Source organism: Panthera pardus, unplaced genomic scaffold, assembly GCF_024362965.1.
Source record: "Panthera pardus isolate Hobbes unplaced genomic scaffold, ASM2436296v1 HiC_scaffold_25, whole genome shotgun sequence".
Classification (NCBI taxonomy): domain Eukaryota; kingdom Metazoa; phylum Chordata; class Mammalia; order Carnivora; family Felidae; genus Panthera; species Panthera pardus.
Genome location: NW_026526821.1, coordinates 81,033,326 through 81,060,124, shown reverse-complemented (window position 1 = coordinate 81,060,124; position 26,799 = coordinate 81,033,326). Strand labels below are relative to the sequence as shown.

The window sequence follows — 26,799 nt, the reverse complement described above, 5'->3', positions numbered from 1 at the left end:
AAACATGTTACTCCACAAAATCATTTTTTTTAAAATTTTTTTTTTTTAACATTTATTTATTTTTGAGACAGAGAGAGACAGAGCATGAACAGGGGAGGGGCAGAGAGAGAGGGAGACACAGAATCTGAAACAGGCTCCAGGCTCTGAGCAGTCAGCACAGAGCCCGACGTGGGGCTTGAACCCACGGACAGTGAGATCGTGACCTGAGCCAAAGTCGGACGCTCAACCGACTGAGCCACCCAGGTGCCCCCACAAAAGCATTTCCAAAGATTAACTGTATATAATTTCAGGTCAGGTATTTCCCACAGAAGTATTGGGCCATTGAATCAAAACTCTGCATGCAGGAGCAATAAAATACTTTGAAGTAATTTTATCAATTTAGAAGGATGAAAGTATCTTTGCCTCTACCATTGTTGTTTTGTCTTGAAGTTCTTATTTAATATACTGCAGAATTCTCCATTTCTTTATACCTGGCTTGGTTGATCCCAGTTATATATCCCAGAGGACTTCAAAGGAGCAGAAAGGCAGTGATAAATCATATCACTAAAAGAAGTACTGCTGATAAGAAGAAAAAGAGGTTTTATCCAGCTATAGAGAAAACTGTACTAAAATAGCAACTAAATACCTTCAGAGTAGCATCTTAAAAGTATATGCCAAAGCAAAGATTTTTAAAAAGTATTTTCTCCTGGGTGGCTCAGTTGGTTAAGCGTCCAGCTTTTGATTTTGGCTGAGGTCGTGATCTCGAGTTTCAGGAGTTCGAGCCCCATGTCAGGCTCCGCACTGATAGTACCGAGCCTGCTTGGGATTCTCTCTCCCCGTCTCTGCCCCTCGTCTGCTCGTGCTCTCTCTCAAAATAAATAAATAAATAGATTTTTTCCAAATAATATTGATTTGATACTGATGACTCAGATGCTTATGTCTTCTATTTCAAAAGAGCTTTAAGAAACCATATTACTTCTTTTCCAGATGTTATTTTTAAGAATTAATGCAAGTTATAAACTCCACTTGAAAAAACAGTTATCTCATTTAAATGTGATAAATGATGGAGGACCTCAAAATGGGTATGTTTTCAACATATTTTTACTACATGCTCCAGTATTGGATTGCCTGATTGGTTTTTATTCATTACGCTGTCCTTTTCCATTATAATCTTGCCAGATCTGCACCATGGTAAAATCAGCAACTTTTTCCTCTGTGGAGAGGACATCTATATTAACTTGTCTATCTACATTAAAGTGTTTTATAAGTGGTCAATTACTTACACGTCTGTTTTGAGGTAGTGTGGGTCAGTAGCACATCCTTATGTTATGCAGTAGTCTCCCTGTATCCAGACAGGACTCGAAGTCCTAGTTTGTAGCTGTGTGACCATGAGAAGGTCCACTTAACTTCTGCCTTATTTATAAAATGAGAAGGATAAAATCTTCTGTAACTTTCGTAAGGTTACAAAAAAATGTGTGTGTATGTACATTTTTATTGTAAGCTTTTGAACAAATTATATGTACTATCAGTGAAATATTTTAGTTATACAAAACAATTTAGAATCAGAAAACTTGGGTTAAGTTCTGCCACTTACTAGTTGTGTCACGTTAGGTAAATCACTTTTATTTTTGCACTTTTATTTTCTTGGATTTGAAAATAGGGATGATGGTAAAAAGTACCATCACAAAATTTTTGTGAAGAACATAAAGATATGGGGAAAAATTATATAAAATACAAAAGCACTGATCATGAAGCTACATCCTAATATGATTTTCTCAGTGTGCTATCCGTTCTGTGGATTTTAGGAATAAAACATTAAGTTTTGGGCTTCAATTTCAAACTTAGAGGAACAAATGAAAAAATGCATTTTAGAGTCAGAAATTGGCCCTGTCCAACAAAACACGTACACTGAATTGATTTTGCAAAAAATATTTGGGAGCTTCATAATACTGAATGTGTTGGCCACGCCGAGTTAGTTTTATGCAACAATCTGATTCTCTCCCTTAATTATTACCTGGTTCTTCTTTTTCTTTTTTTTTTAAGAATTGTTATTTTCAAAAGTTTCAGAGCCACAGAAAAGTTCAAGGACAGTTTAATGAATACCAAATACGTCTCAGAGACTATTTTTAAAAAACTAGTATTTTTAAGCCTACTCGACCCATAACCTTCTAAGTCTGGGTTGGTTCGTTCATGGGTTTTTCTGACCAGTAGTTCTGAAGCATTGAAGCTAACTCATTACCTATTATTTTCTCTGTTAATATAGCTATTTGGGGGTCTTACCAACCTAGAGATCTTCACTGTCATACACTTTTAAAGACACTAATTCTGTGTAAGTCAATTTATGTCTTGTGAGTGATTCCTTGAAAGATAGAATTCCCTGAAAATCGACCTCTAGACTCTAGCAAAAGACATAATAAACTACCTGCTTATAAGTAATTTTTGTTCCTGGAATGGCTTTAAAAATGTACTTTTTTTTTTCAAGATGAAATTCACATAAAATTAACCATTTTGCAGTTAACAATTCAGTAGCAGTTAGTGCATTCACAAGTGTGTTCTAGTTCCTGTTGTCTAGTTGTCCAGTCAGATAATAAAATAAGATCAAAGCTTAAAAAAAAAAAACCAAGAAGAAACCCTGTACCCATTAAGCAGTTACTTGCTACCTTCCTTCTCCCCAGCCCTGTTTTTTAAATGGATTTTTTTTTTTATTTAAGACATTTTAAAAATACAGACGTAAAGAAAATATTTGTATTGCTGCTACTTAATCATTAACATTTATCATTTCGCTTGGAAAAATGTTCATGTTTAAAAAAAATGGCATTCCAAATGAAATTGAAGTATCCCTGGCTCCCATCTCCAATCCCAATCTCTTTCTCCAACCTTAGTCAATATTTCTAATAAATTTGGCCTACATTTTTAAGTCCTTCTCCTTATCTCTAGATCTTAAAAAAATATGTAGCACTGTTTTATAAACTTACATGGTATATTGTACATGTGCTGCTTACTTTATTCCACTCAGCATTGTTACTGGTTTATCTATTTGATAGGAGTTGTCCATTTTTTGACATTTCTCCCACTTGAATCCACTATATTTAATGCAGCCATTTCCCCAAGAGAGATTTCTAAGTTACTACTTTTTTCCATTACAACTATGCCACAGTGAAGATCTATATGCATGTCTAGTGGTGTAATCATTTCTTTAGAGTATACTCTAAAGTATTTCTTTAGAGTAACTTGTACAAGTTAATACAAGCATATGTACATTTTCATTCGGCTAGGTTTTGCCAGAATACTCTTCAAAGTAGCTGCACCATGTTGTCAACATTTGCTATTAGATTTAATAATTGCAGGTGGTATCTTGTTTTGATTTGCATTTCCTAATGTTTGTCATCTTTTCATATATTCATTAGTCATTCAGGTGTTCTCATTTCACTTTTCCTGTTCATTTTCTTTGTCCATTTTTCTCTTGGGTATTATCTTTTTCTTGTCGATTTTAGATTTTTGCATATGCTCTCAAACTAATCTTTTGTTGGTTATATGTGTTTGCCGATATTTCCTTTTATGTTAAACAATAATTTTCAACTTTGATAGGATTATGGAAATATTTTTAAATGGAGATTTATGTTAATTTTACGTTTAGTTTTGAATGTGGGGGACCTTGCCTTAGAAAGGTTTTGTTCTGTTTTGAGCTGTTGCTGTTAGTTTCAGTGCACTTACCATATTATCACAAGTATAATTTCAAATCTTTTTAAAGCATCTTAATTAGATGAGTTTTAAATGAAAAATATGGTCCTTGTTAAATTCTGCCATGTGATGAAAGGTCAAACATTAAGCACGTAAGTCCAAAAGCATTTATAAATTAGACTGTAGTACAAACATTAAGGGTGCTTCTAATACCTCTGTCCCCGTGTAGTCCAGCGATCCAGAACTTACGTGTTCATTAAAATACTAAAGCTGGATTTCTTCTTCTCTTTTACAAACTACTAAATTAAGGTCTCCTATTCTTCCATGGGCTATATTTGTCAAAATATATGTCTACTCAGACCAGTCCCTGTTTTACATGCATGGAGCTTTGATATGTATCTGAGTGTTATTTCCTGGAATGTTCTTTCAAGTGTAGACATTAATGTGACAGCTCAATGCTCAAAAGTGTTAACACTTTCTTTTCTCATCTCGTGTTGCTATATATCAGTATCTAGTTTTATATGTAGTAATATATATGCATGAATCCCAGCCTTCATTAGCTTCTTTGGATGTTACTCAGGAAACCTTGTCTTTCACCTGATTTCATTAGTCATATATATGTACAGTTGATCCTTGAACAATGCAGGAGTTAGGGGCACCAAACTACTCTCAAGTAGAAAACCCACATGTAGCTTTTGATTCCCCAGAAACTGAAGTACCAGTACCCACTGTTGACCGGAAGCTTTACTGTTAATATCAACAGCTGATTGACACATACTTTGTAGGTTATATACTATATTCTTATAATAAAGTAAGCTGGAGAAAATGTTTTGAAAATCATAAGAGAAAGTACATTTAGTGCTGTACTATGTCAAAAAAAATCTAATTAGATCCACGCAGTTCAAAGCTGTGTTGTTCAAGGGTCAACTGTATAGTCTAGTGACAACTGATTACAAAAAAACATCTTATTATTTTTCTATTTTGTTTCATGCTTTTTAGAGATCTTTTTTATTGGGCAGAATTATGAAACCAATTTCAACCTGCACTGGTTTATTCCTTTTCAAGATATTTATTGTTGAAATAGAGGGCTCTATATGATGGCAGGAATCTTGCTAAGAGAAATCTATTGACATTTGGTCCCTAGGAAATCTGAATTTTAATAGTCTAGCAGCTAGGAATAAGACTGACTCTGTGAGCATTGCTACTTTATCGTAGAGAGTGTGAGATTAAAAATAGTTTTCTCTCCAATGTTTAGGTTGGTCACAGCAGATGTAGCTTTTTACACTGGAAATCTTCAAGCCTTAAAAGGCCTTAAAGATTTGGACCTAAATATGTCCGAGATCTGGGAACAGAAGAGGTGATGACATACTGGAAAACTGGGTAGCTCATCTGACCATGGGATGTGTATGTTTGTGAAGAAAATATGGATGCCTGTGATTCAAGAACTGAACCTGGAACCCAGAGTGAACGGGATAGGGGAAGGGGGAAAGGAAAGTATCAGTGTTGGGAAACTGGGATTCAGTGGGATCTACAAGGAATGCCATTTTTATGCTTCCTTCAGTGAGGAGTAACTGATCAGGTGTCTATAACATTTTTCATTCTCTCTGGAAACAGACTCAGGTTTCTTTGGACCAAATCCAAAAGAACACATAGCTGTAACACAGCTGTAGTTGACTAGAATGCTCTGTATACTTTATATTAAAAAATGCTTTGCATTTCTTCCAGTGCAATGAAATTCATATGGTGTCCCACCTTATTTAATGATGGTACAATTTAAAATATTAAAATCTTAGTCAACCTCTGTAGAAAGTTTTCTCTATGAAAGTAAAGCTGTTTGAAAAATTATTTTTTTACACAGATCTTTCTATGAAAAATAAACATCTTTTGATTGCTTGGATTTAGGAACTCAATTTTTGTTTTAGTGACCAATGTCAAGTTTCAGGCCTCGTGTGTCACGTATTTAATCTTTCTACCACCACTGTATGTCATCTGAGTAAAGCCTTCCAGAATAGTCTAAATACTTGAAAGTCTGATCACAGTAATAATTAAAGAAAAAGATATTGGCATTTATTTATGCAACTACTAATTTAAATACTTTTCAGAAGGGGTATGTGAAAGGCTGCAGTTTAATAGCTGTATTTTTATACAAGTATCTATGAAGGGTTTGGTTTGTGGGTTTTTTTGCCTTTTTATTTCTAGCAAATGGTTAGAATACATTTTCATATATTCTGAGTATTTATGAGTTCTCATTTTAACATTTAGATAACAGATGAAGTATGGCCCCCTTGGGTTTTTGTTTTTGAGTTACTTTTGACATGTATTTGAACAAAGACCAGGGAGAAATGGAACTTTTAAAATATAGGCTGCTGTTCTGCGGCCAGAAATATAAGGTGATGAGTAAGTTATTTAAAGATTTTATAATACCTACCTTCAAAATTAGAATCAGCAGCACTCCACAAATGAAAGTGCCTGTGCCTCACCTCACACCGGGAGTCTTGCCTAACCCCGTCAGAGTGCCTAATCTTGTTGTGATTATGTACAATGAAATAATAGTCTTATTTTGTGCTCTTCCATTTCCTAAAAGGAAAGCCTGTTTTCTTTATCATTACTAAGGTATGTCATTGGTTCTTAAACTGTCTAAAATAAAGCTGTAAAAAATTACCAGACTTTATAAGGCAACTTTTTTTTTAATACTGTACAAGTAAATTTTAAGTTACAAGCAGCCTACTTAAAAACAAGAATGGAAGAATTAGAAAATGTAATTAATCCTTAGAGAAAAGCCACAAATTCAACTACCAGCAGAGCTGATTTGGAAGGTTATTCATGAATATTTTCAGTGACAACAAGAAAGCTTCAAGGAAAGGGAACTTGTTATAAAGTTCTACCTCCACCCCACCATACTGGAGAACAAGTATGTAAGTGAAAAACCCTACCTCTACCCACCCTATCCCTTCACCTGGGAAAAGAAACATTACTTTGTGTTCATAAGTGGAGAGTCTGTGGAAAGCATGGCAGGCATCCCAGCTTTAGAACTAGATGAAAGGTATGGAATACCTTCAGGTTTAATTCCTATGGAAAGAATGATGTGGTTAAGGTTCTTAGAAATTCAAAAACTAGATGTGTCAGGTAGCTGGCCAGTGAATACTTAAATATTTCAAGACTAAATCTTCCAAACGAAATAGCAACTTTCCCAAGAGTCAACTGTTTTTCTTCATTTCATAAAGTTAGCATTGAAAGTATACATGTACACATGGATTGCCTCACAGCTTTATTTTTTAAATCACAAGCAATTCAAAGTGACCATCATTGAGGCCTCTGTTCAAAGATGTTCCAGCAGAGCTGCCCCAGTTTTAAGATTAAACAATATTGCACTTTAAGATGAACTTTCAGGATCCTCATTAAAGAAAAGTATTGCTTCCAACTGTGCTTTTCTTGGACTAAAAGCATATTGCAAACTCTACTTTAAAAATTAACACTGCAGGGTACAGTAGCATAGTAAAGTACCTGCCGATTTTAGAATCCTAGAGAACATTTCATCGTTAAGAAACTTTTTAGCCCATAATTAGTATGAAGTGTACACAGTATTTTTTTTTTCATTTCAGTGGTCCAAGATCCGAAGGTTCCCAGATACAATCTTGTTCTCTAATACTGCTCCAGGTGGGATGTCAATTCGGTCACCATGATTTGCAATGATGATAACTGTTCCCTATGTGACAGGGAAAACAAAACAGAAGAGAGTGTACTTGAAACTGCAGCCGAAATGCAACTGATTTCCTTACAATCACCGAATTTATGCAGAATTCCATTTACAATGGAACAGTTGTATTTCTAAGCAATATTAACCATGAAAAAATATGTTAAGGAAAATTGTATAATGTGTCCCTCTAACAATCCTGGCAGTAGTTCCAGATGCCCTGCCTCTGTATCAGAGGTGGTACCAGGAGTGAGAAGTGGACCCAGTGCCACAGCATAACTGGCCCTTTCGAAGAACCACTTGCAATGTCACCAGCATTACCTACCTTCGTAAAGATACCGAGGTGCTTGGTTTATATTTACATATAGGTTTGGATTTGTTTTGTTGTTAAAACCAGTTTACTAATTTATTTTTCATGTCTTAGGGGAGACTGTTTAGATGAGGCAGTCTCAGCAATAAAGTTCCGTGTACATATATGCATATGTATATATACACACACGTATGTATGTCTGTATAGTTGACCCTGGAACAACATGTGTTTGTGCAAGTCCATTTGCATGCATTTTTTCGATACAGTACTATAAATGTCTTTTCCTTATGATTTCCTTAACATTTTCTTTTCTCTAGCTTGCTTTGTTATAAGAATACAGTACATAATAAAAACACCTACTAAAATATGTGTTAATCAACTATTATCAGTAAGGCTTCCACTCAGTAATAGACTATTAGTCTGGGGGAATCAAAAGTTAGATGGGGATTTTCAGCTGCATGGGGCTCAGCACCCCAAATCCCCCATGTTGTTCAGGGGTCAACTGTATATACATCTAGACACACACATATATATATACATACACATATATCCTTGTTTTTTTTCAAGATCTTCATTTAGTTTTACTAAGAATGCCACATGTAATCTAGGCATAGGATTTTTAAAAAAATAATTAGGAAAAAGCTGTGGTATCTTTGGTTCTGCGCTTTAATATTTATATCCATAGTCCTTCCTATTTCTTAAGCTAGAAGAATACTCAAAGTACCCAAGTACTATGGTGTAGTATCTTTACTATCAGTAAGATCAGTATCTTTAGACTGATGACAACAGATTACCTTAACAGGAATAGATTATGTTCAGTATAACTGAAGTTGCCATTTTTTCTACTTTCATTAAGATTCAGATTTGGTGAGCTAATGCTAATTTAACAGTGATTCTATTTTAAAGACTCCGATTTTCAGTAAAATAGTACCAGTTAAATTACTTCATGGTATTTGCTTTCCATTTGAATGCTATATTCCATAAAGTTCATATATACAACAATTATGATTGTATTTTAACTATGTTGTATATCTACGGAAGATAGTATTAATACTAAATATTGTGGTAAGCTATTTCATTTTTTAAATGTATTTGTCTTAGAAACAAACATCTGGTATAGACTAAGAAGTATTCCTTAAAATAAAGGTAAATTTAGGACTAGAAAATTAAACTTGTTTTGTAAAGCTAGCAGAACTAAAAATTTCATCTTAACACACCTTTAGTGAAACATTCTTGCCAAATGTCACATCTCCTGAAACTGTGAGGTGATCCAATTCAAGCATATCTGGTATACTTTCAAATCTCCTTAGATAATCCTGAACCTGAAAGAAAAGAGAAGAAGAAATTGTTTCAAAAATGGGTTAACAGAAAAAGCAGGTATTCAATTTACAAGTTAGTTTAACTGAACTGTGAAAACATTATTTATGGCCAAGCTCAGACCCTCTATGGGAAGAACCAATTTAAGCACTTTCTATATGCTAGATCCTGTGCAGGAGAGACCAGGAGATATGAACAACGTCCTTACAATCAAGCAATTTATAACACCACTGAGCAGATCAGACAATAAATTAAAAGATAGGGGTGCCTGGGTGGCTCAGTTGGTTGAGCAGCAAGTGACTCTTGACTTTGACTCAGGTCATGATCTCATGGTTCTTGAGTTCAAGCCCCATGTTGGGTTCTGCACTGACAGGCTCTGAGATTCCTTCTCTCTCTCTGCCCCCCCCCCCAAATAAACAAACATTAAATACATACACACATACATACATAAAAAGGTAACCAGGGTGCCTAGATGGCTCAGTCAGTTAAGCATCTGACTTTGGCTCAGGTCATGATCTCATGGCTTGTGGGTTTGAGCCCCGCATTGGGTTCTATGCGACAGCTAAGAGCCTGCTTTGGATTCTGTATCTCCCTATCTCTCTGTTCCTCCCCCATTTGTTCTCGCTAGCTCTCTCAAAAATGAATGAATTAATCAAAACATAACCAACATGATAAGAGCCCAATGAGTAATTCAAATAATCTGGAGTTTAGCTGGAAAGAGAAAGAGAGATCATCACTGTTTGAAGCAAGCTAGACTGGAGCTGGGCTTTATGGGATGGGTAGGATTCAGAAGAAATGGAGTATTTCATGAACAGCAGCACAGATTATCATTATAAATGATCACTATCTTTACCGCCTCTTGTTTCCTTAGATTTATAGGCACTAGAAATTGTCTGTCTTATATGGCCTCATTTCCTGTTTTGCTAAGAAAATTAGAAGCAACCTGAAAAGTTTCACTGGCTTCTACTATCACTCAGTTGCTCCCTAGCCCATTACTCTGTCCCTCTTGTTACTGGGGTGGGACTCTTTACTCCAACTTAAGGCCAGTCCTTCTTATGGCCTAATTCAAGGGTATTATCCAGTGATCATTTCTCCTTCCATGTTTTCTCCCTCTGACTGCATCAATTCTGATCAATGTATAAACGTGCCATAAATTCTCCCATCTTTAAAAAGCAAACGAAATATCTCAAATCCTATATCCCTTTCTATCTATGGCTGCTTTTTGTTGTTGCTTCCTGTAAAACCAATTTCTTGAATTAGTTGTCCAAATTCATCTAATTTCTCTTCTATTAAATCCATTCCAGTCAGGCTCCAGAACCTCTATATTGATAAATCTGGTGGTGAATTCTCCTTGATCTTACTGGAACCATTCATCTTACTTGAATCAGCAGCAACACCTGACACAGGTGATTTCTTTCTTTCTTTCTTTCTTTCTTTCTTTCTTTCTTTCTTTCTTTCTTTCAACATTTTCTTAATTTGGCTTTCAGGACATACACATTCATGGTTTTCCATGCAGTTCCTCACCTGTAACTCGTCAGTCACCTTTACTGCTTCCTTCACCTCATCCCCATCCTCTAAGCCTTGACTACCTTAGGGCTCAGTTCTTGGGACACCTCCTCCTAGGTGATCCCTATCTCATGGCTTTAAATACCAGCTGTACATGGAGGACATGTACCTATATCTTCTAGATCTCTCCTCTGATCTAAAAAGAATCTAATAAATTTGAAGGTCTAATAAATTCAGTATCTCCAAAACTCAACTCCCCATCCTGCTTTCCCTACATCTGTTCCCCTAAACCTACTTCCCCCATTTCTGTAAGTGGCTGGCAATTCCATGCTTCCAATTGCACAAGCTAAAAACCTTGGCGTCTTTCCTAATCTTTTCTCTTACACTCCCCATCTAGTCCAACGGCAAATCCTGTAGCTACAACTTTCAAAATATCTCAGCACGTCAACTATTTCCACTGCCATCACCCTGGTCAAAGCCACCATTTCCTCTTGCCAGGATTCCTGCAATAGCCTGTTCCCTGGTTTCCCTGATTCCACCCTTGCTCACCAGATCAGTCACTTCACCCCTCAGCTCACAACTCTGATGGTTTTTCATCCACCAGAAGGGAAAAAAAAAAAAAAGCCACCTACATTCCCAATATTCAATGACAAGGTTCTACATATTGGGCTTGTTCCCTCTTTGACCAACTCCTCCCCCCATCTCTCACTTGCTCTGCCCCAGGCAGATTGTGTTCTGTCCCTAAAACACATTCATCCTCTGAGTAGCCATTAACCACTCAGCCCATATTCTCAAATTAGAGCAGCTCAAGTTCTTATCTCCTGCAGGGTATGGAAGAGGCTAGGAAGAGTGAGGGGAAAGTGAAGGCAGGGTGAGGCTGGGCAGAAAAATGGCTGGCAATACCTTTTCAGAATGTGGGAAAATGGTGAGTATTTGTACCACCAGGATTTTCCCAGCTCAGCCAGGCTGATGAGAGGCACCCAAAACAGGGACTGATGCTATCCTGGGAAATGCAGCATAGCCACAAGACCCAGAATCATCTGCCATCAATATATGAGGCAGTACATACCTCCACACCAGGTGGCACTTAAACCACAACCAGGACTAGAACAGGCCTGGAGGGCATAACAGGACTCCAGGCCAGCCTCAAAGGCTCACCCTGTCACCTTCATTAACCTCACAATATTTTATGTGATGAAATTTTTTTAAATGTTAATTTATGAGAGAGAAACAGAAAGAGAGCAAGAGCAGGGGAAAGAGGGAGAGGTAGAGAAGCCCAAGCAGGCCCCTCACTGTCAGCACAGAGCCCTATATGGGGCTCAATCCAACGAACCATGAGATCACGACCCAAGCTGAAACCAAGAGTCAGACACTTAAGTGACTGAGCCACCTGGGAACCTCCATGATGAAATTTTTTGAATTCCATTTATCATGTTAGGGTGAGGTTTTACTATACTTGCTACTGCCCTTGCCCGGCATGCTTTTCACCCCAGATACTTGCATTATATACTTCATTTCTCAGTGAGACCGTCTCTCTGGCCACCCAGTATAAAATTATACCAACACCACCCCACCCACACATTTCCTACTCCTGCTTTATTCTCCTTCATACTATTTCCCATCACTTGACATATATACATTTAGTTGCTTATTATCATTCTTACCTCACCAGAATATTCACGAAGGCAAGGATTTTAGTCCATTTTATTTGCTGCTAAATATCCAGCACTTAGATCACTGCCCAGCACATGGTAGGGGCTCAATATTTGTTAAACAATTAACATTCTCCCACTGATGAAAACAGTAAATGGTTTTACAAGAGACATAAAGTAAAATGTCCCAAAATGTAAACATTCTTTTCTACTCTATAGCAATCATCAGATTTCAAAAGTGAATTACATGTTTATCTTCAACAGCTGATTCCTTTTAAAAGACATCAAAGACAGAGGACTATAATAGGTTAGCAGCTGAGACTAATTAGACCCCAATTCATATCTGTATCATTTTTATACTTACACATTTAAGAAATACAAATGCACATGTATATCGTATTTATAATTACGTACCTTTGTAAAAGAACTGCCTAATTTAACCAAGGGTACTGTAGGAAATTCCCTCTTTTCACTCATTGTCAAAGATCCTGCATTAAGGCTATAGAGGTTTGACATCACAAGCAAGAGATCTGATGTGGTTTTGACAGGTAGAAAACGGCTCCTAGGAACATTAATACCTAGAGAGTTCTCAAAACTTTTAATGGCAGCCCCTACTGCAGTTTCTAACTGAATGACATTCAGGCCTCCATCCAAAGTCTGTAAGAAAAAAAAGGGGTCAGGGGGAGAGGAGAAACAGGTTTTAGCAACTTTGTTTCGTGGAGGCAGGTTAATATTTGGGGAGTGGTTTCAGAGACCCATTGAAGGAAACAAGAATTTTGAGAACTGATATTTAGCAAGCACATACCATATGCCAGGTGCTTATACATACGTGGTCTTTTTTTGGCGTCATAACTCCTCTCTTTATTAATATTTCTATTTTACAATAAGGAACCAAATGTTCACAGAAAACTCATGCAAGGTGCCTGTCTGTGGCCAAAAGACCTTTACGTGTCAGAGCAACAAGTAAGACCGAGGTCGGTTGCTCTCTTTTTGGGCCCTGTGCTCTTGCTGCTACCACAGCCCCAGGTGAAGTGAGGGTACCAGGGCTTGGCACACTAAAGAGATGGATGGGTGTAGACTCGGAAGGACAGGGCCAGAAACTGGAGAGACTGACTAGGCAAAAAGGAGGAACCAATGAATAGATGGACCAGACAGAGTGGGGGCAGCAGGTCTGCGTGCAGCCCACCTATTATGATCTTAGGAACCAGGGAGACCAGGGCTGCACCTGTGGCTTACCTTTGGATTCACGATGATTTCCATATCAATAGCATTTTGCTCTTGCAGTCTTTTAACTGCCGCAAGAGAGATCCATAGGTTGTTTGTGTTAAATATTTTGAATTTTGATACAGACTTGAACTCATCAACGTGTGCTTTCGGCACTTGAGCGATTTCCACCAGTCTCAGTTTGCCTTCATACTGAGTGAGGGTCCCACCCTAGAAAGGCAGACAGGAGTGTGTGAGTGCCTCCACATCTCTCCCAGTCACAGCCATACCACACTATTTTCTAGTCTGTGAAAGGACATTGATGATAAAGTCCCCCAGAAATCAAACGCTTTCGCACTGATTCAATCTGTAATACGCAGCAACATACATATTATAGTAGTGAACCAAAAAAAATATTCAGGTTGTGTGTCATTTTATACTGTGTACCCACCCTCTCATCCATAATAAAAGCCGTGGGAGTGTATCCGAGTCTTCCTCACTTTTCGAAGGCCTGCTACTGGAACGGCCATTCCTCTTATTCCCAAACCACAGTCCATCACAAACAACTAGTCCTACCACCTCAGACCCTGCTCTGACTGGCTGCAGGATCAGCGGAGAAGAGGGAAGACAGAGGCACAACTGGATGAGAAGTGACCCCCAGAGTGGCCTCCGCTTAGAGCTGTTCTTAAAGTCATGAGGTGACAGCAGTGTAAGGAGAGGGGAACGTTCACTCACCTATCAGGGGGCATTTGCAAGAAGCATAGAACCCAGCCCAGGAACTGACCATTTTAGTATTTACACACTGTCTGCTTCTCTTACTCCCTGTGGCTAAGTAGTAAAACCTTGTGTACCATTTCATCAAATGCCAAGTGTCATCACCACTAAACATGCAAAATTATAAAAAAATTTGTGCCAAACAACTGCATTTTTTTCCAATTACAGAGACATTACAGTGATAAAAAAATATATTGAAGTGCATAAGTAAAAACAGAAATAGTAAATTTTCACTAAAGGAACAATGAAATAAATACACTTAAGCACCAAACTAGAAGAATATTAAAGGTATGAACAAACGTTGAAACTGTTTTCACTTAGGATTCAGATTTATCCTACAAATATATGTGAAATTGTTTTCAGTTAGAATCATCCCTATAGATTACTCAACAATACTGTTAACTCTTGATTTATACCCACACAGTTATGTCAGGTGAAACTTGGAGTGAGATAGTATACTATAGAGCACTCTATCTTACAGTGATGTTATCAAGTGGATACATGTGTTTTGCTTCACACAAAAAATTCTGCAAATAAAAATAGCTTGAGCTACATAACCTGTGAAATGTGAGATCTGAATCCCCAAACTGCTTCCTCTCAGTATTTACCTTTACATCTGCACGTGTTTTATTTGTGACTTCCATGACAAATTCACAGGGTTTCCCATTGGGTGGGTTCATTAGATGATTAAGAATATAAAGATCCACAGTGGCACCCAGATTATCTATGTTGGACACAAAAATATACTCTTTGCCTTCTCCTATAAGGGTGTCAAGCAAACCAGAGTTGTAGAAACTGGCGTAAATATCACCGTGACCTGGAGGGTACCAAGCTTCTGTATTTTCCCCTGAGTACGAGACATCCTTTGCTACAGGCAGTAAAGATTCCTTATTAATCCTCGGGTACCTTTAAAAAAAAAAAAGTCTTTTTCAATATCAGTTCGGAGAGTATTCCAGACCTTCAAGTAAAACAGTGCATTTAAAGTTAAATAAAACTGGGGCACCTAAGTGGCTCAGTTAGTTAAGCATCCAACTTGGTTTCAACTCAGGTCATTATCTCAAGGTTTGTGGGTTCGAGCCATGCATCGGGGTCCGGAGTTCTCTCTCCCTCTGTCTCTGCTCCTCCCCCTACCCCATGTGTGCACACGTGTGCATGTTCTCTCAAAAATAAAACTTTCAAAACACCCACAAAGTTAAATAAAACTTTTCAGTCTATTAAAAGTAATCAGGTAAATCCATTTAAGAAAATCTCTTTAAAAAAAAAATCTCTTATCTGTGTTGTTCAATAATCAGTTAACTTCATCATAATATTTGCTGCAAAAAAATTTCCATCATCATACAAATGGGAGGACACTGCATATTCTTAAGATACTAATATATTTTGTAACTCTAAAATAGTCATAGATTAGAGTACTCTAATGAATTTACATGAAGTCAATTTCTCAAACTTACTTGGCCTATCTGGGAAATCTATCTGGGAGAATCTGTCCATTCTTACAAAGACATCTATTCAGGGGCAGTGCTGTTTCTTTCCCAGAAAAATCAACAGCAGATTAGTGCTCAGGGACATGTGCTTCCTACCACTAGTGAGAACATGTACCGGGGCTGGCAGTGGGGGAAGGGGGGACAGAGGAGCTAGCACTGTAACAGACCAAGGACCAACCAGAAAACAGAGGAAGAGCACCTGCAACATACAAAATGTCCATGAAAAAGTAGATTAAAAACAAAAACAACTGATGATACAATTTTATAAATACCCATTCTGTACCAGTTCACATAGCCCCATATCCATCCTTAAATGGAAGACTTCTTTTCCCACTTGCCTGGGCTTTATCAAAATTCATCATCTGAATTCCTTTCTATGGGCACACCTTGGAGATACTGCAGTTTCTGTTCCAGACCACAGCAATAAAACAAATGCCGCGATAAAGCGAGTCAAAGTTTTTTTGGCTTTCCAGTGCATATAAAAGTTATGTTTACACTATACTATAGTAAGTGTGCAGTAGTAGCATTATGTCTTAAAAAAAACCAAAAAACGATGTACATACCATAATTAAAAAGACACTTCATTGCTAAAAAATGATAACCATCCTGTGGGCTTTCAGCAAGTCATAATGACTGATCACAGGTCACAACAAATATAATAATAAAGAAAAAATCTGAAATATCGTGAGAATACCAAAACGTGTGACACAGACACAAAGTGAGCAAAATGCAGCTGGAAAAGTGGCACCAATACCAACAGACTTACTTGTTCAATGCAAGGTCACCACAAACCTTCAACTTGTGAAAAACTACAGTATCTGCAAAGCACAACAAAGTGGAAGGCAATCTAACAAGGTGTGACTGTGCTTCCCTTCCCCAAAGATTTTTTCCAGAAGTTATTAAATTCCCCCCAATCCTATTCAGGATGTTGAATAAATGTCTTCCCATATGAAAGAAAGTTATCAACACGGTAGACTATAAAAGATTTTCATAGACCCATGTGGATCCCAAATATGCCCTCAGAAAGCCAAGACCTATAAGCCAGCCTCAAATATTCTGAACATGGAACAAGCAGGTTCTCTCTTAAGAATTAAGGTTATAGAATCGCAGAGTGACTGTATCACCTATCTATGAACAAGTGTGCAGCCTCTAAAGGCACTAAGCATTTGCAAACACGAGTTTGTGGCACTGCACATCTTGATGTTGCTCTGTTTCAACAAGAAAAAAGTCTGTTTCCCAGGAATAACATTCCTCAGACTTATTTTTTTTAACTTATCTTATCGTACCTGCTTTGATTAAAAGTGTAGATTTTCACACGACAATGATTGTACTTCTGTAGTATTTTTTTTGTATCTTCATCCGTGTTAAAAGAGTTCATTAGAACAAGAGGAACATCTGTATTGTAGGTTTTGTTCAAATGCTAGGAGGGACGAAAATAACAGATTACTCGGATTTACTTTACTTTCACTTAAAAGTGTAAAACCCTTAATGTTTAATCACAAAGTATCCAAGACATTACCTATATGCAGCCAAATATAAATATTTAGCATAAGCCAGACATTTTGCTAAATAGTTCACCACGTACTTGCTCATTAAATCACAATCCTATGAAAGAGAAACTCTTGTCTGTGTTATATGGATGGCTAAACTGAGGCCCAGAGAGGCAGAGTCCAATTCCGGAGTTGTGTGCCCAGCCAGTGCCCTGTGGCCTTACTGGATAGGCAAATGCTGACTACGCATTTATTTACTCTCTCTAGAGCACAGTGGGGATGAAAGTACAAATCTTACAAAGACACAGCTCCCTACTCTCAGGATTCATGTTAAGAACTGTGAATCACTCCCCAACTGAAATCTTTTCAATCTCTAGGAAGAGTTAAGGGGCAACACAGAATGAGAAGAAAACAGGTTCTCAGAAGTCAGACTACCATCTCGGGCAAGTAAATCAACCTCTCTGTGCCTTGGCTTCCTCATCTGTAAAATGGGGATGAGAATAAAGAGTACTTAGCTGTTGAGTCAATTCATGAAAAGAGCTCAGAGTGATACTTAGTTTACAGTACATGCTGCTGCTGAGCTGCTGCTACTGCTAGTCTTGTAGTTGCCAGCATCGTATTAGACACTAGAGATAAGAGATTCTTTTTTGCAAAACACAGGCCACTGCCTCTGAAGAATTTAAGGTCTGTGATTAACAACTTTATCCTAAGAGACACAGTTCTTAGCATCCACGGCACCCAACCAAATCTGAAAATTCTCCCTGGCCTCCCAAAAGGGGTTAATAAAGCCAGATCATCCCAACTGGGAGGAAGGCTGCCACTAGAAAGAAATTTGGCAGAGGAGTGGGGGAGATCAAAGGAGACTCCAAAAAGATCCAGAATTGCAACAACCACAAGGGCTATTTAAAGATCAAAAGCTTTTACATCACCCTAAGGATTTGCCCTTGGGATCACCAAACCTTCTTATGTACTAATAAAAAAACTAAAGATAGCAAATTCCTTGCTATCCACATCTGTTATTTCATAAGATAACATTTATAATAACCTAAAACTGACTTCAGTAGTTCATGAGAAAGGCTGAATGTTACTCACTTCAATTTGCTGAACGGTCAGGTCCAAAAAGGTATTCTCATTCCTCACACCAATCAGACTTTTCGGACCTTTGCAGCCCATGCTGGTTCCCAAACCACCATTGAGTTTCACCACCACCAGCTTATTTAGTACAGAAGATATATTATCAGGTAAGCCTCTGGCCTTTATCTTTTCATAGGGCTGAATCTGAAATTGAAAAAATAGAATTCAAGTAGGTTTTTTTTAATGTTTATTCATTTTTGAGCTAGAGAGAGACAGAGCATGAGCAGGGGTGGGACAGAGAGAGAGGGAGACACAGAATCCAAAGCAGCTCCATGCTCTGAGCGGTCAGCACAGAGCCTGACATGGGGCTCAAACTCACAAGCCGTGAGATTATGACCATAGCCAAAGTCGGATGCTTAACTGAGCCACCTAGGCACTCCTAAAATTCAAATTGTTTTATGAGAGGTTAAATCCAGTCAATCTCAGGGTTATTTCCATGTTTCCTTAAAGAGTTTGCTTTCTTCACAGAAAGTTTCAACTGCATTTCCTTTAATGTCACAAGTCCTTCTGGTACAAAATCAAGTACTTACTTGCAACTTCTCTTGCACAAAGTAGTAGTTCAGTGGCTCATTTACATTTGATGGAGTACAAGAAGGGGGAAAAGTTACAGTCTACAAATATTTGCCTGGCTGGTAAGAACATGTTAAGTCTCTTGAACTGCCTTCATAAACTCAGAATTACTAATTTGCTTCAATATAGTAAATGGGATATACAAAACTCACCAAATCTTCAAACATTTCTGGTACAGAATGGATCTACTTCAATTCTGGAGAAGTACATATGTGATCACACATTATCCCTTCTCCCAAAGGAGGCAAAAACAAAAACCAAAATGTTCCTTGCAATTCTCCTCCATTCAACAGTTAAGTCTGCCCTTCAGAGAAAGGTGGTGTAGGGTTTTTGTCATACTTCTAAGTTAGAATTTAACTGTCAGGCATCATTTTATAGAGCTTGTATTGGAAAATTCAGTGTGTTCTCTCTGCTCCAATAAATACTCTGATGGGGTGGGAAAGGCAAGAGCTGGGGCTGGAGAGAATCTCCTTGTCTGTTTCTGGGAGCACAGAGCATTTCTCTTCAACTTCTCCCTCCTAGAACAAGAACAACCACACAGTGGGTTTTCTTCAAGGCAGAGGCACAGCCAAGTCTAAATATGTTATAGTAAGAATAAAGTTTTTACAAAGGTCATAGAATATTCTCTAACCAGTTGCAGGACTTTGTTATTCTTTATTGGAATACATCATCAAATGTACTCTTCAGTTACACACATCATCATGGTGTGGGACAGTTAACACTTGAGGGGGCTGAAGAAATAAAACCATAAAGTGCTCACTTACTATGAGTTGAGCTATTTTTGTTTTGCTACCTGTAGAGCGTGTGTAGGTGGGTGGTGGATGAAGTCTGTAACTGGGAAAGGAGTTCATGGGTTCACACTCCAGTGATTAGGTTGTGGAGGCAAAAATCCCTTTATACTTGGTCAAACATACATATGTGTCCTATGTCGATTCCTGACCACACAATTTCTACTGTTAGCAGCTCTTTCCACACAAACTAGTCTGGGACTCTTATTTCCTCTACCTTGCAAGACACTCTGCTAACTGCCAACTGCAGACAAATGCACTTTTGCTTGGTGTAAATAGTGAGAAACAAGAAACACTCTTCTCCAAGACTCTCTGCTGGTTACCACCCCAGTTATCACTAGTGCCACTAAGTAGTCTTCTGCAGTCATTCATATTTAAAAGGGCTGGTGACAGAGAAAGACCAAAGGAGAAGACAGGCTTGTGGGCACCATGGCCTTCAGTGGATGCTACCCCAATACTAGGATGCTAACCACCAAGGAAAAGAAGGGTAGGGAAGCAGGAAAGAACATGGACTATACTGGTTGCTTCCCTGACAGTACCTGGTCCAGTTGAGGACAACACATGGATGAAAACAACTTGGATACCCAACACACACCCCCTCCCCTCCCAGGGCCCAAGTAACTGACATTCCTTGAAGGATGTTTTGACTCCACTGCCATCAACATTGTTTCTTCAGCATGTCAGAGAAACTGGTAATATTGTTGGGGAGAAAAAGCCCAATTTAAGTGCTATACTACTAGAAAAAAATAAGAGGAGATGACAAAGCTGGAACTTGTCACCCTAATAAAACATGGCAGTTTATAATCCTTTCAAAAGCCCAGCTGTTGAAATCAACCAGTCAGTGAAAGGAATGCCACTGTGATATAATGCCTTCAAACAGTCTATTATTAGGTTAGGAGAATTTCTTGGGCACATTACATTTACTCAAAGAGTTATAAAATGGAACCAAGCCAATTAGTTTCCAATTATCTTTTAAAAGCCAAGAATTTCCATTCAGCAGTTACTTTTGACTTCCCAAAAAAGACTTACTTACGGAGGTCTCAAAAGCGTGTGAAAATCAGTTTAACTAAAACTCCCTAGTTCATGCATTCATTTTAAGTAACATTATCAGTTCAGAAATATTTTTACCTATTTAATGCTTCCTTTAATATATTTTTAAAAAATACATAAAAGCAATTTTTTTTCTACATATGGTAGACAGGCCTACATTTTCCAATTTCACCTAAAAAATTTTCATTATGAAACAGCATAATACAAGTTCATAAAATATATACAGTTGAAAGTCAAAGAACCTAAATAAATAAGAATATTACCACAAGTTATAAGTCTCCTTGAGTTTGTCCCTGATCATATTCCTCTTCCACCCCTAGTGGTAACCACCATCTTGACTTTTACTTTATTTTTACCACCTATGTATATATCCATAATGATAATATTTTACTTAATTTCATCTCTAAACTTTCGACTTGCTGGTTTAATTCATTGTTATACTTAAGAATAATTCACATTAATGCCTAAAGCTATAGTATATTCAGTTTTCACTGCCATATGGTACTCATTTTATATATCCATTAAAAGAATCCATTAAAAGAATGGCTGTCACTATTCACAGATGATATGATTCTATATAGAGGAAATCCAAAGACCCTACAAGTAAGTTATTAGAATAATGTGAGCATAGCAACATTGAAGATACATGATCAATATTTTAAAAAACAACTGTTTTTAGAGCCCTGTACTCTGTGGTGAGAATGTAAAAAGGTGTCCAGCTGTTAAGAAAAAAAGTATTGTGGCTCCTAAAAAAACTTTAAATAGAATACCATATGATCTACCAAATCCACTTCTGGGTATACACTCCAAAGAATTGAAAGCAAGTTCTCAAAGAGATGTTTGCACACTTACCTTCATTATTCACGATAGCCAAAAAGTGGAAGCAACTCAAATGTCCATCAACAGATGAATGGATAAAACAAAATATGGCACATACACGCAATGGAATAGCATTCGGCTTTAACAAGGGAAAGAAATTCTGATACATAGTACAATATGAACGAAGTATTAGGTTAAAGTGAAATAAGCCAGTCATAAAAAACAAATACCTGTATGATTCAACTTATATGGGGCACCTAGAGTAGTCAGACTCCTATAGACAGAAAGCAGAAGGGTGGTTACCAAGGACTGGGGAAGGGAGGAATGGGGGAGTTGTTTAATGGGAACAGTTTTAGTTTTGCAAGATCAAAGATTCTGGAGGTTGGCTGCATAACAATGTGAATGTACTAATGAATTTTATGTTTAGAAATGTTTAAAAATGATTTAAAGAAGATTAACTCTCTCTCTCTCTCTCTCTCTATATATATATATGAAGAATTAGAAAACAGGATTAAAAATAGCAAATATTTAGGAATAAATCTAACAAAAGATATGCAAGACTTCTCTACACTGAACACTATAAAACATTTCTGAGAAAAATTAAGACTTAAATAAATTCAAGGATGTATTTATCATGTTTATAAACTCGTAAACTTACAAATGTAAAGATGCCAATTCTTCCCAAACTGATCACTGCAATCCTAACCAAAATCACAACAGTTTTTTTGTGTGTGTGGAAACTGACAAGCCTATTTAAAAGTGTATGAAATGCCCTATGACCCAGCAATAGCACTGTTAGGAATTTACCCAAGGGATACAGGAGTACTGATGCATAGGGACACTTGTACCCCAATGTTTATAGCAGCACTCTCAACAATAGCCAAATTATGGAAAGAGCCGAAATGTCCATCAACTGATGAATGGATAAAGAAGTTGTGGTTTATATACACAATGGAATACTACGTGTCAATGAGAAAGAATGAAATATGGCCTTTTGTAGCAACGTGGATAGAACTAGAGAGTGTGATGCTAAGTGAAATAAGTCATACAGAGAAAGACAGATACCATATGTTTTCACTCTTATGTGGATCCTGAGAAACTTAACAGAAGTCTATGGGGGAGGGGAAGAAAAAAAAAAAGAGGTTAGAGAGGGAGAGAGCCAAAGCATAAGAGACTCTTAAAAACTGAGAAAAAACTGAGGGTTGATGGGGGGTGGGAGGGAGTGAAGGGTGAGTGATGGGTATCGAGGAGGGCACCTTTTGGGATGAGCACTGGGTGTTGTATGGAAACCAATTTGACAATAAATTTCATATTAAAAAAAGTGTATGAAAATACAAAGGGCAACGAATAGATAAGACACTCTGAAAGAAAACCATCAAGTTGGGAGAACCAACTTCGTGACAGTCTTTTCTAATTGTAGTAGCATAAAATTTGCCAACCTAGCCATTTTAAGTGTACAGTTCAACAGTATTAAGTATATTCACACTGTTGAGCAACCAATCTCCAGAATTATTTTTGACTTGCGAAACTGGAACTATACTCTTTACAAAACATGTCCCCATTCCCTCCTCCACCCAGCTCCTGGCAACCACCCTTCTGTCTTCTGCCTCTAGGAGTCTGACTACTCTAGAAACCTCATACAAGTGGAATGATACAGTGTTTGTTTGTGATGGACTTATTTCACTTTGCCTAACATCCTCAAGATTCATTTAGCATTCTTTCTTAAAGGTGGCTTGTATGTTTGAGGATATTCCAAATTATTGGAGATTTTCCCAGAAAAAGTCCATATTTAAAGTTTCTTTGTGTGTATGAAACATACCTGGGAAAAGGAGGGCTGGTATGAAGGACTGGAATACAGGTACAGCTTGGCAAATCTATGATAAATTGAGTACTATAAAACTTACGTGTAAGTTATAAAACTTAATATTTACAGATATTAAAAATGGAATAGAATACAAGTTCTGAAGTCTCAGTTTAGTAATCAGACAATGGGTTCTTTTTATTTGAGTTTAGCAAATACACCCTAACTTTGAATTAAAAAAAATTAAAGGATGAAAAGAAAATTACAAGCATAACCACAGTTCTAAAAGTATAAACCGAAGAAAATGCTGTGCTTCAGATACATGTGAGAACAATGCAGAATGGCAGGCTGTGGATTTCAAACATCATTCAATACCTGTGTTCTGAATTTCCTCTTATCTCTAAAGGATAGGCAGCCTGTCATTTCAAGGGAAAAACCACAGAAATACAAACAATATAAAAAGATTTCTTCATATTTAAGTATATTACAATCAAAACATTAACAGGATGTCACTTTTTTCACTGTCACTCTCTAGACATAGTGTCCACTAGAACTTTATGCAACTATGGAAGTGTTTTATTTGTAATGGCCACGTGTGGCTATTGAGCATTAAATGTGGCTAATGCAACTAAGGAACTGAAGTTTTCATTTAATATTAATGTAAATCAACACACACGGCTAATGGTATGTGCAATTCTATATGGTCTATTTAAAAAAAAAAAATCAACCAAGGAATCAGAGTTATGTTTTTCATTTTAATATAACTGCTCAGATCTTTTTTTGTTCACTATAACCTTTTTCCACTTCAATACCACTGACATCACAAGACACTCGACTCAACACATAAAAAGATGAGCTAAAACCTAATTCTTTCTTGTCTTCAGTAATCAACATTCCATTTCTACAACAATGCACAATAGTGAGCTTTTTACTAAGGATAAACCGATACTCAACTTCAGCATTAGAATCTGACCAAATTATCTGTATTCAGTCTCAGCTTAACCCTCTCGAAGGCTGAATGCCAACTCCCACAGCTACATACCAATTCAGGAGTCCCAGAACCTATGATGATGTAGGTATTATCATATTTTACCGTTACTGCAACCTCAGCAATTCAAACAAGGCATACCATTAGAATTAGTTGTCAATATCTGACTAATCTGCTTCAAATTGAGGTAAACATTCTAGATGTAACTTGGGGTGAGAAATTTCAGGTAACAATGTTCTAACCAATCTAATATAAATGATTACTACAAGAGTAAAAATGCTACATTCTAAAAGCTATTCATGTTATGTACAATGTTTGCAAATATTTCAGTTAAATTTAAATTGGGAAACTGACAATAAACATAAAAATTGAGTATGTAGGGTATCTTTAGGAAGAATATAATTTCCATTATGAACTGACAAATGTTTGTACAGATATACATAGTAATACCAAGTGAATAATGTAAATTGGATATCTTAATTTTAACCTTTAAAGAAATGCTTGGTATACTAACATGAATAGCATTAAAGTGAGCTTTAGGAACCATGTTTAATTTTTAGCTATTTAATTTCCTTTAGGTCATGAATCTTTAGGAAAAAACACTAACAGGAATTTTTCACTTCCTGTGAAGATGAATTAAAAACCAAAATGTCAACCTTATGCCTAAAGTTTCACCAAGAGAAGAAACAAACGTCCAAAATCATACATATTCAAGATAAATCATCTTTGACCCACACACCATAAAAAATACAAAGTCCATGAAAAGTATTTAGAGAAAAAGTACATTCTGTTCACACCAATGAAACTTTGAAACATGGAGTTAGGACATTTGGCTCTCAGCCAAAAGATATATCAGGTATACTTGTAGTTTTAATTCAAATCCCCCCAAGATTGGTATCTTAAGAACTTGAGTTTAATTTTTAATTTTTTTAATGTTTGTTTAGTTTTGAGAGAGAGACAGAACGCAAGCAGGGGAGAGGCAGAAAGAGAGAGGAAGACATAGAATCTGAAGCCGCTCCAGGCTCTGAACTGTCAGCACAGAGCCCGACACGGGGCTTGAACCCATGAACCATGAGATCATAACCTGAGCTGAAATTGAATGCTCAACCGACTGAGCCACCCAAGCACCCCTAAAAATTTTTTAGCATTTATTTATTGTGAGAGAGAGAGAGCAGGGGAGGGGCAGAAAGAGGGGGCGAAAGAGAGAATCCCAAGCAGGCTCTGCCCTGTCAGCACAGAGCCTGACGTGGGACTCAATTTCATGAACCGTGAGATCATGACCTGAGTCAAAATTAAGAGTTGGATGCCTAACCGACTGAGCCACCAAGGTGTCCCAAGAACTTGAGTTTAACTTTTAAATGTAATTCTGAATTATTTTTCAAATATTTGGGATGAAATAAAATGATCTGATTGAAGCATAACATTGAGTTCCAAAACAGAGTTAAAGACTTTTGGGTACAAGCCCAGGCAACTACCAGTTGAGTGGACAGAACTCTGTGAAATGCCACATTTAAAACCCTCCACCCTAAGCTGAGTGGACAAGGAGTCTCACCTTATCTGTACAAATGTCAAGGAACCAGGGTTCTTTATATGGTGCTTTCAGTAATACCCACTCATCTTGCTATATCTAATCTTTAAAGCAGCTAATTAAAAAAAAAAAAAAAAAGGCTTCACTGAGGAACTTGACTGTTAACACGAAAAAGGACTGACCAGAACTATGGTGGGGAAGGGAGGAAGAGCCACAAGGTGCGAAGTAACAGTTGTGACTAGGAGAGAGATGTCCAAAATGGGCAGGTTGGTGCTGCTGGAAGCCTTCCCTGGACATTTTTCACTTACGTTTCATGACTTATAACCCACCCCACTCCCCAACAGAAATAGACACAGACACACACATATGCAAAGAAAGGTACCAATCATTTGATTCCAGGAAGCCAGGACACTTTCCGTCTAAAGTTTATTACAGGTTAAATTAGGCGGTAAGCTTTCCATCACATAAGCCACCTTATGTGAGAACACAAGTTCTCTCTGTTGCTGATGCTGTCCACACCCTCACCAGGGACCTCACCAAGCAATCCCACAGAGCTCAGTTTAGTTCCACAAACTAAGGGGATCTGTGTTAGAGAGTTGCTTCGCAACAGCTGAAGTGACACCAGACACACCTAAGTCACAGAGACATTTTTAGACTTGCCCTTCACTTTCCTTTTCTCAGCTGCCTCAGGAGAATGCACAAAGACATCTACTCATGCAAAGAAGGATGGGATTTGGAGACAACAGGGGGTACCACGCACTGCCGGACACGACCTCGATATTACTCTGACTCAATCACTTTAGTCAACCACTAGTGCGATCTTTATGTCCTCAATCCTGATCATCCCGTTTCTCTTTATCCAAAACATGAAGAGAATTCAGTGTTGTGAGACCTCCACCACAAATAAATACACAATAGGGCAACCACTACATGTGAAGTGGGGCAAACCCCATGAGGCTCCCTGCAAGATGCACACAGAAGGCTAGGCCACTCACGTTCCCTCCTCCTGGGAGAAAAGAACTGTTCGAATA

The 26,799-nt window shown here is 37.5% G+C and overlaps 2 protein-coding genes across 6 annotated transcripts in view; one reads left to right on the top strand and one right to left on the bottom strand.

Annotated features, from left to right (window-relative positions):
• The window catches only part of VPS54 (VPS54 subunit of GARP complex), a 137,850-nt gene that overhangs the window by 83,561 nt on the left and 27,490 nt on the right, over nt 1-26,799 (top strand). For 3 of the 5 annotated variants that reach the window (XM_019435116.2, XM_053890731.1, XM_019435033.2), the window contains exons 22-23: nt 967-1,061; nt 4,916-6,321. In XM_019435116.2, coding sequence (XP_019290661.2) covers nt 967-1,061; nt 4,916-5,021 — 201 coding nt within the window. In that variant the 3' untranslated portion in view covers nt 5,022-6,321. Of the gene's footprint in view, nt 1-966; nt 1,062-1,158; nt 1,258-4,915; nt 6,322-26,799 lie in introns of those variants that run through there. The other 2 variants (XM_053890733.1, XM_053890732.1) reach the window with 2 other exon arrangements.
• Nucleotides 6,916-26,799, bottom strand: part of UGP2 (UDP-glucose pyrophosphorylase 2) — a 63,637-nt gene continuing 43,753 nt past the window's right edge. Inside the window, exons 4-10 of the mRNA XM_019435490.2 lie at nt 18,183-18,368; nt 16,887-17,020; nt 14,725-15,022; nt 13,376-13,573; nt 12,554-12,796; nt 8,882-8,986; nt 6,916-7,366 (exon numbers count right to left, since the gene is read on the bottom strand). Coding sequence (XP_019291035.1) covers nt 7,259-7,366; nt 8,882-8,986; nt 12,554-12,796; nt 13,376-13,573; nt 14,725-15,022; nt 16,887-17,020; nt 18,183-18,368 — 1,272 coding nt within the window. The 3' untranslated portion in view covers nt 6,916-7,258. The remainder of the gene's footprint in view (nt 7,367-8,881; nt 8,987-12,553; nt 12,797-13,375; nt 13,574-14,724; nt 15,023-16,886; nt 17,021-18,182; nt 18,369-26,799) is intronic.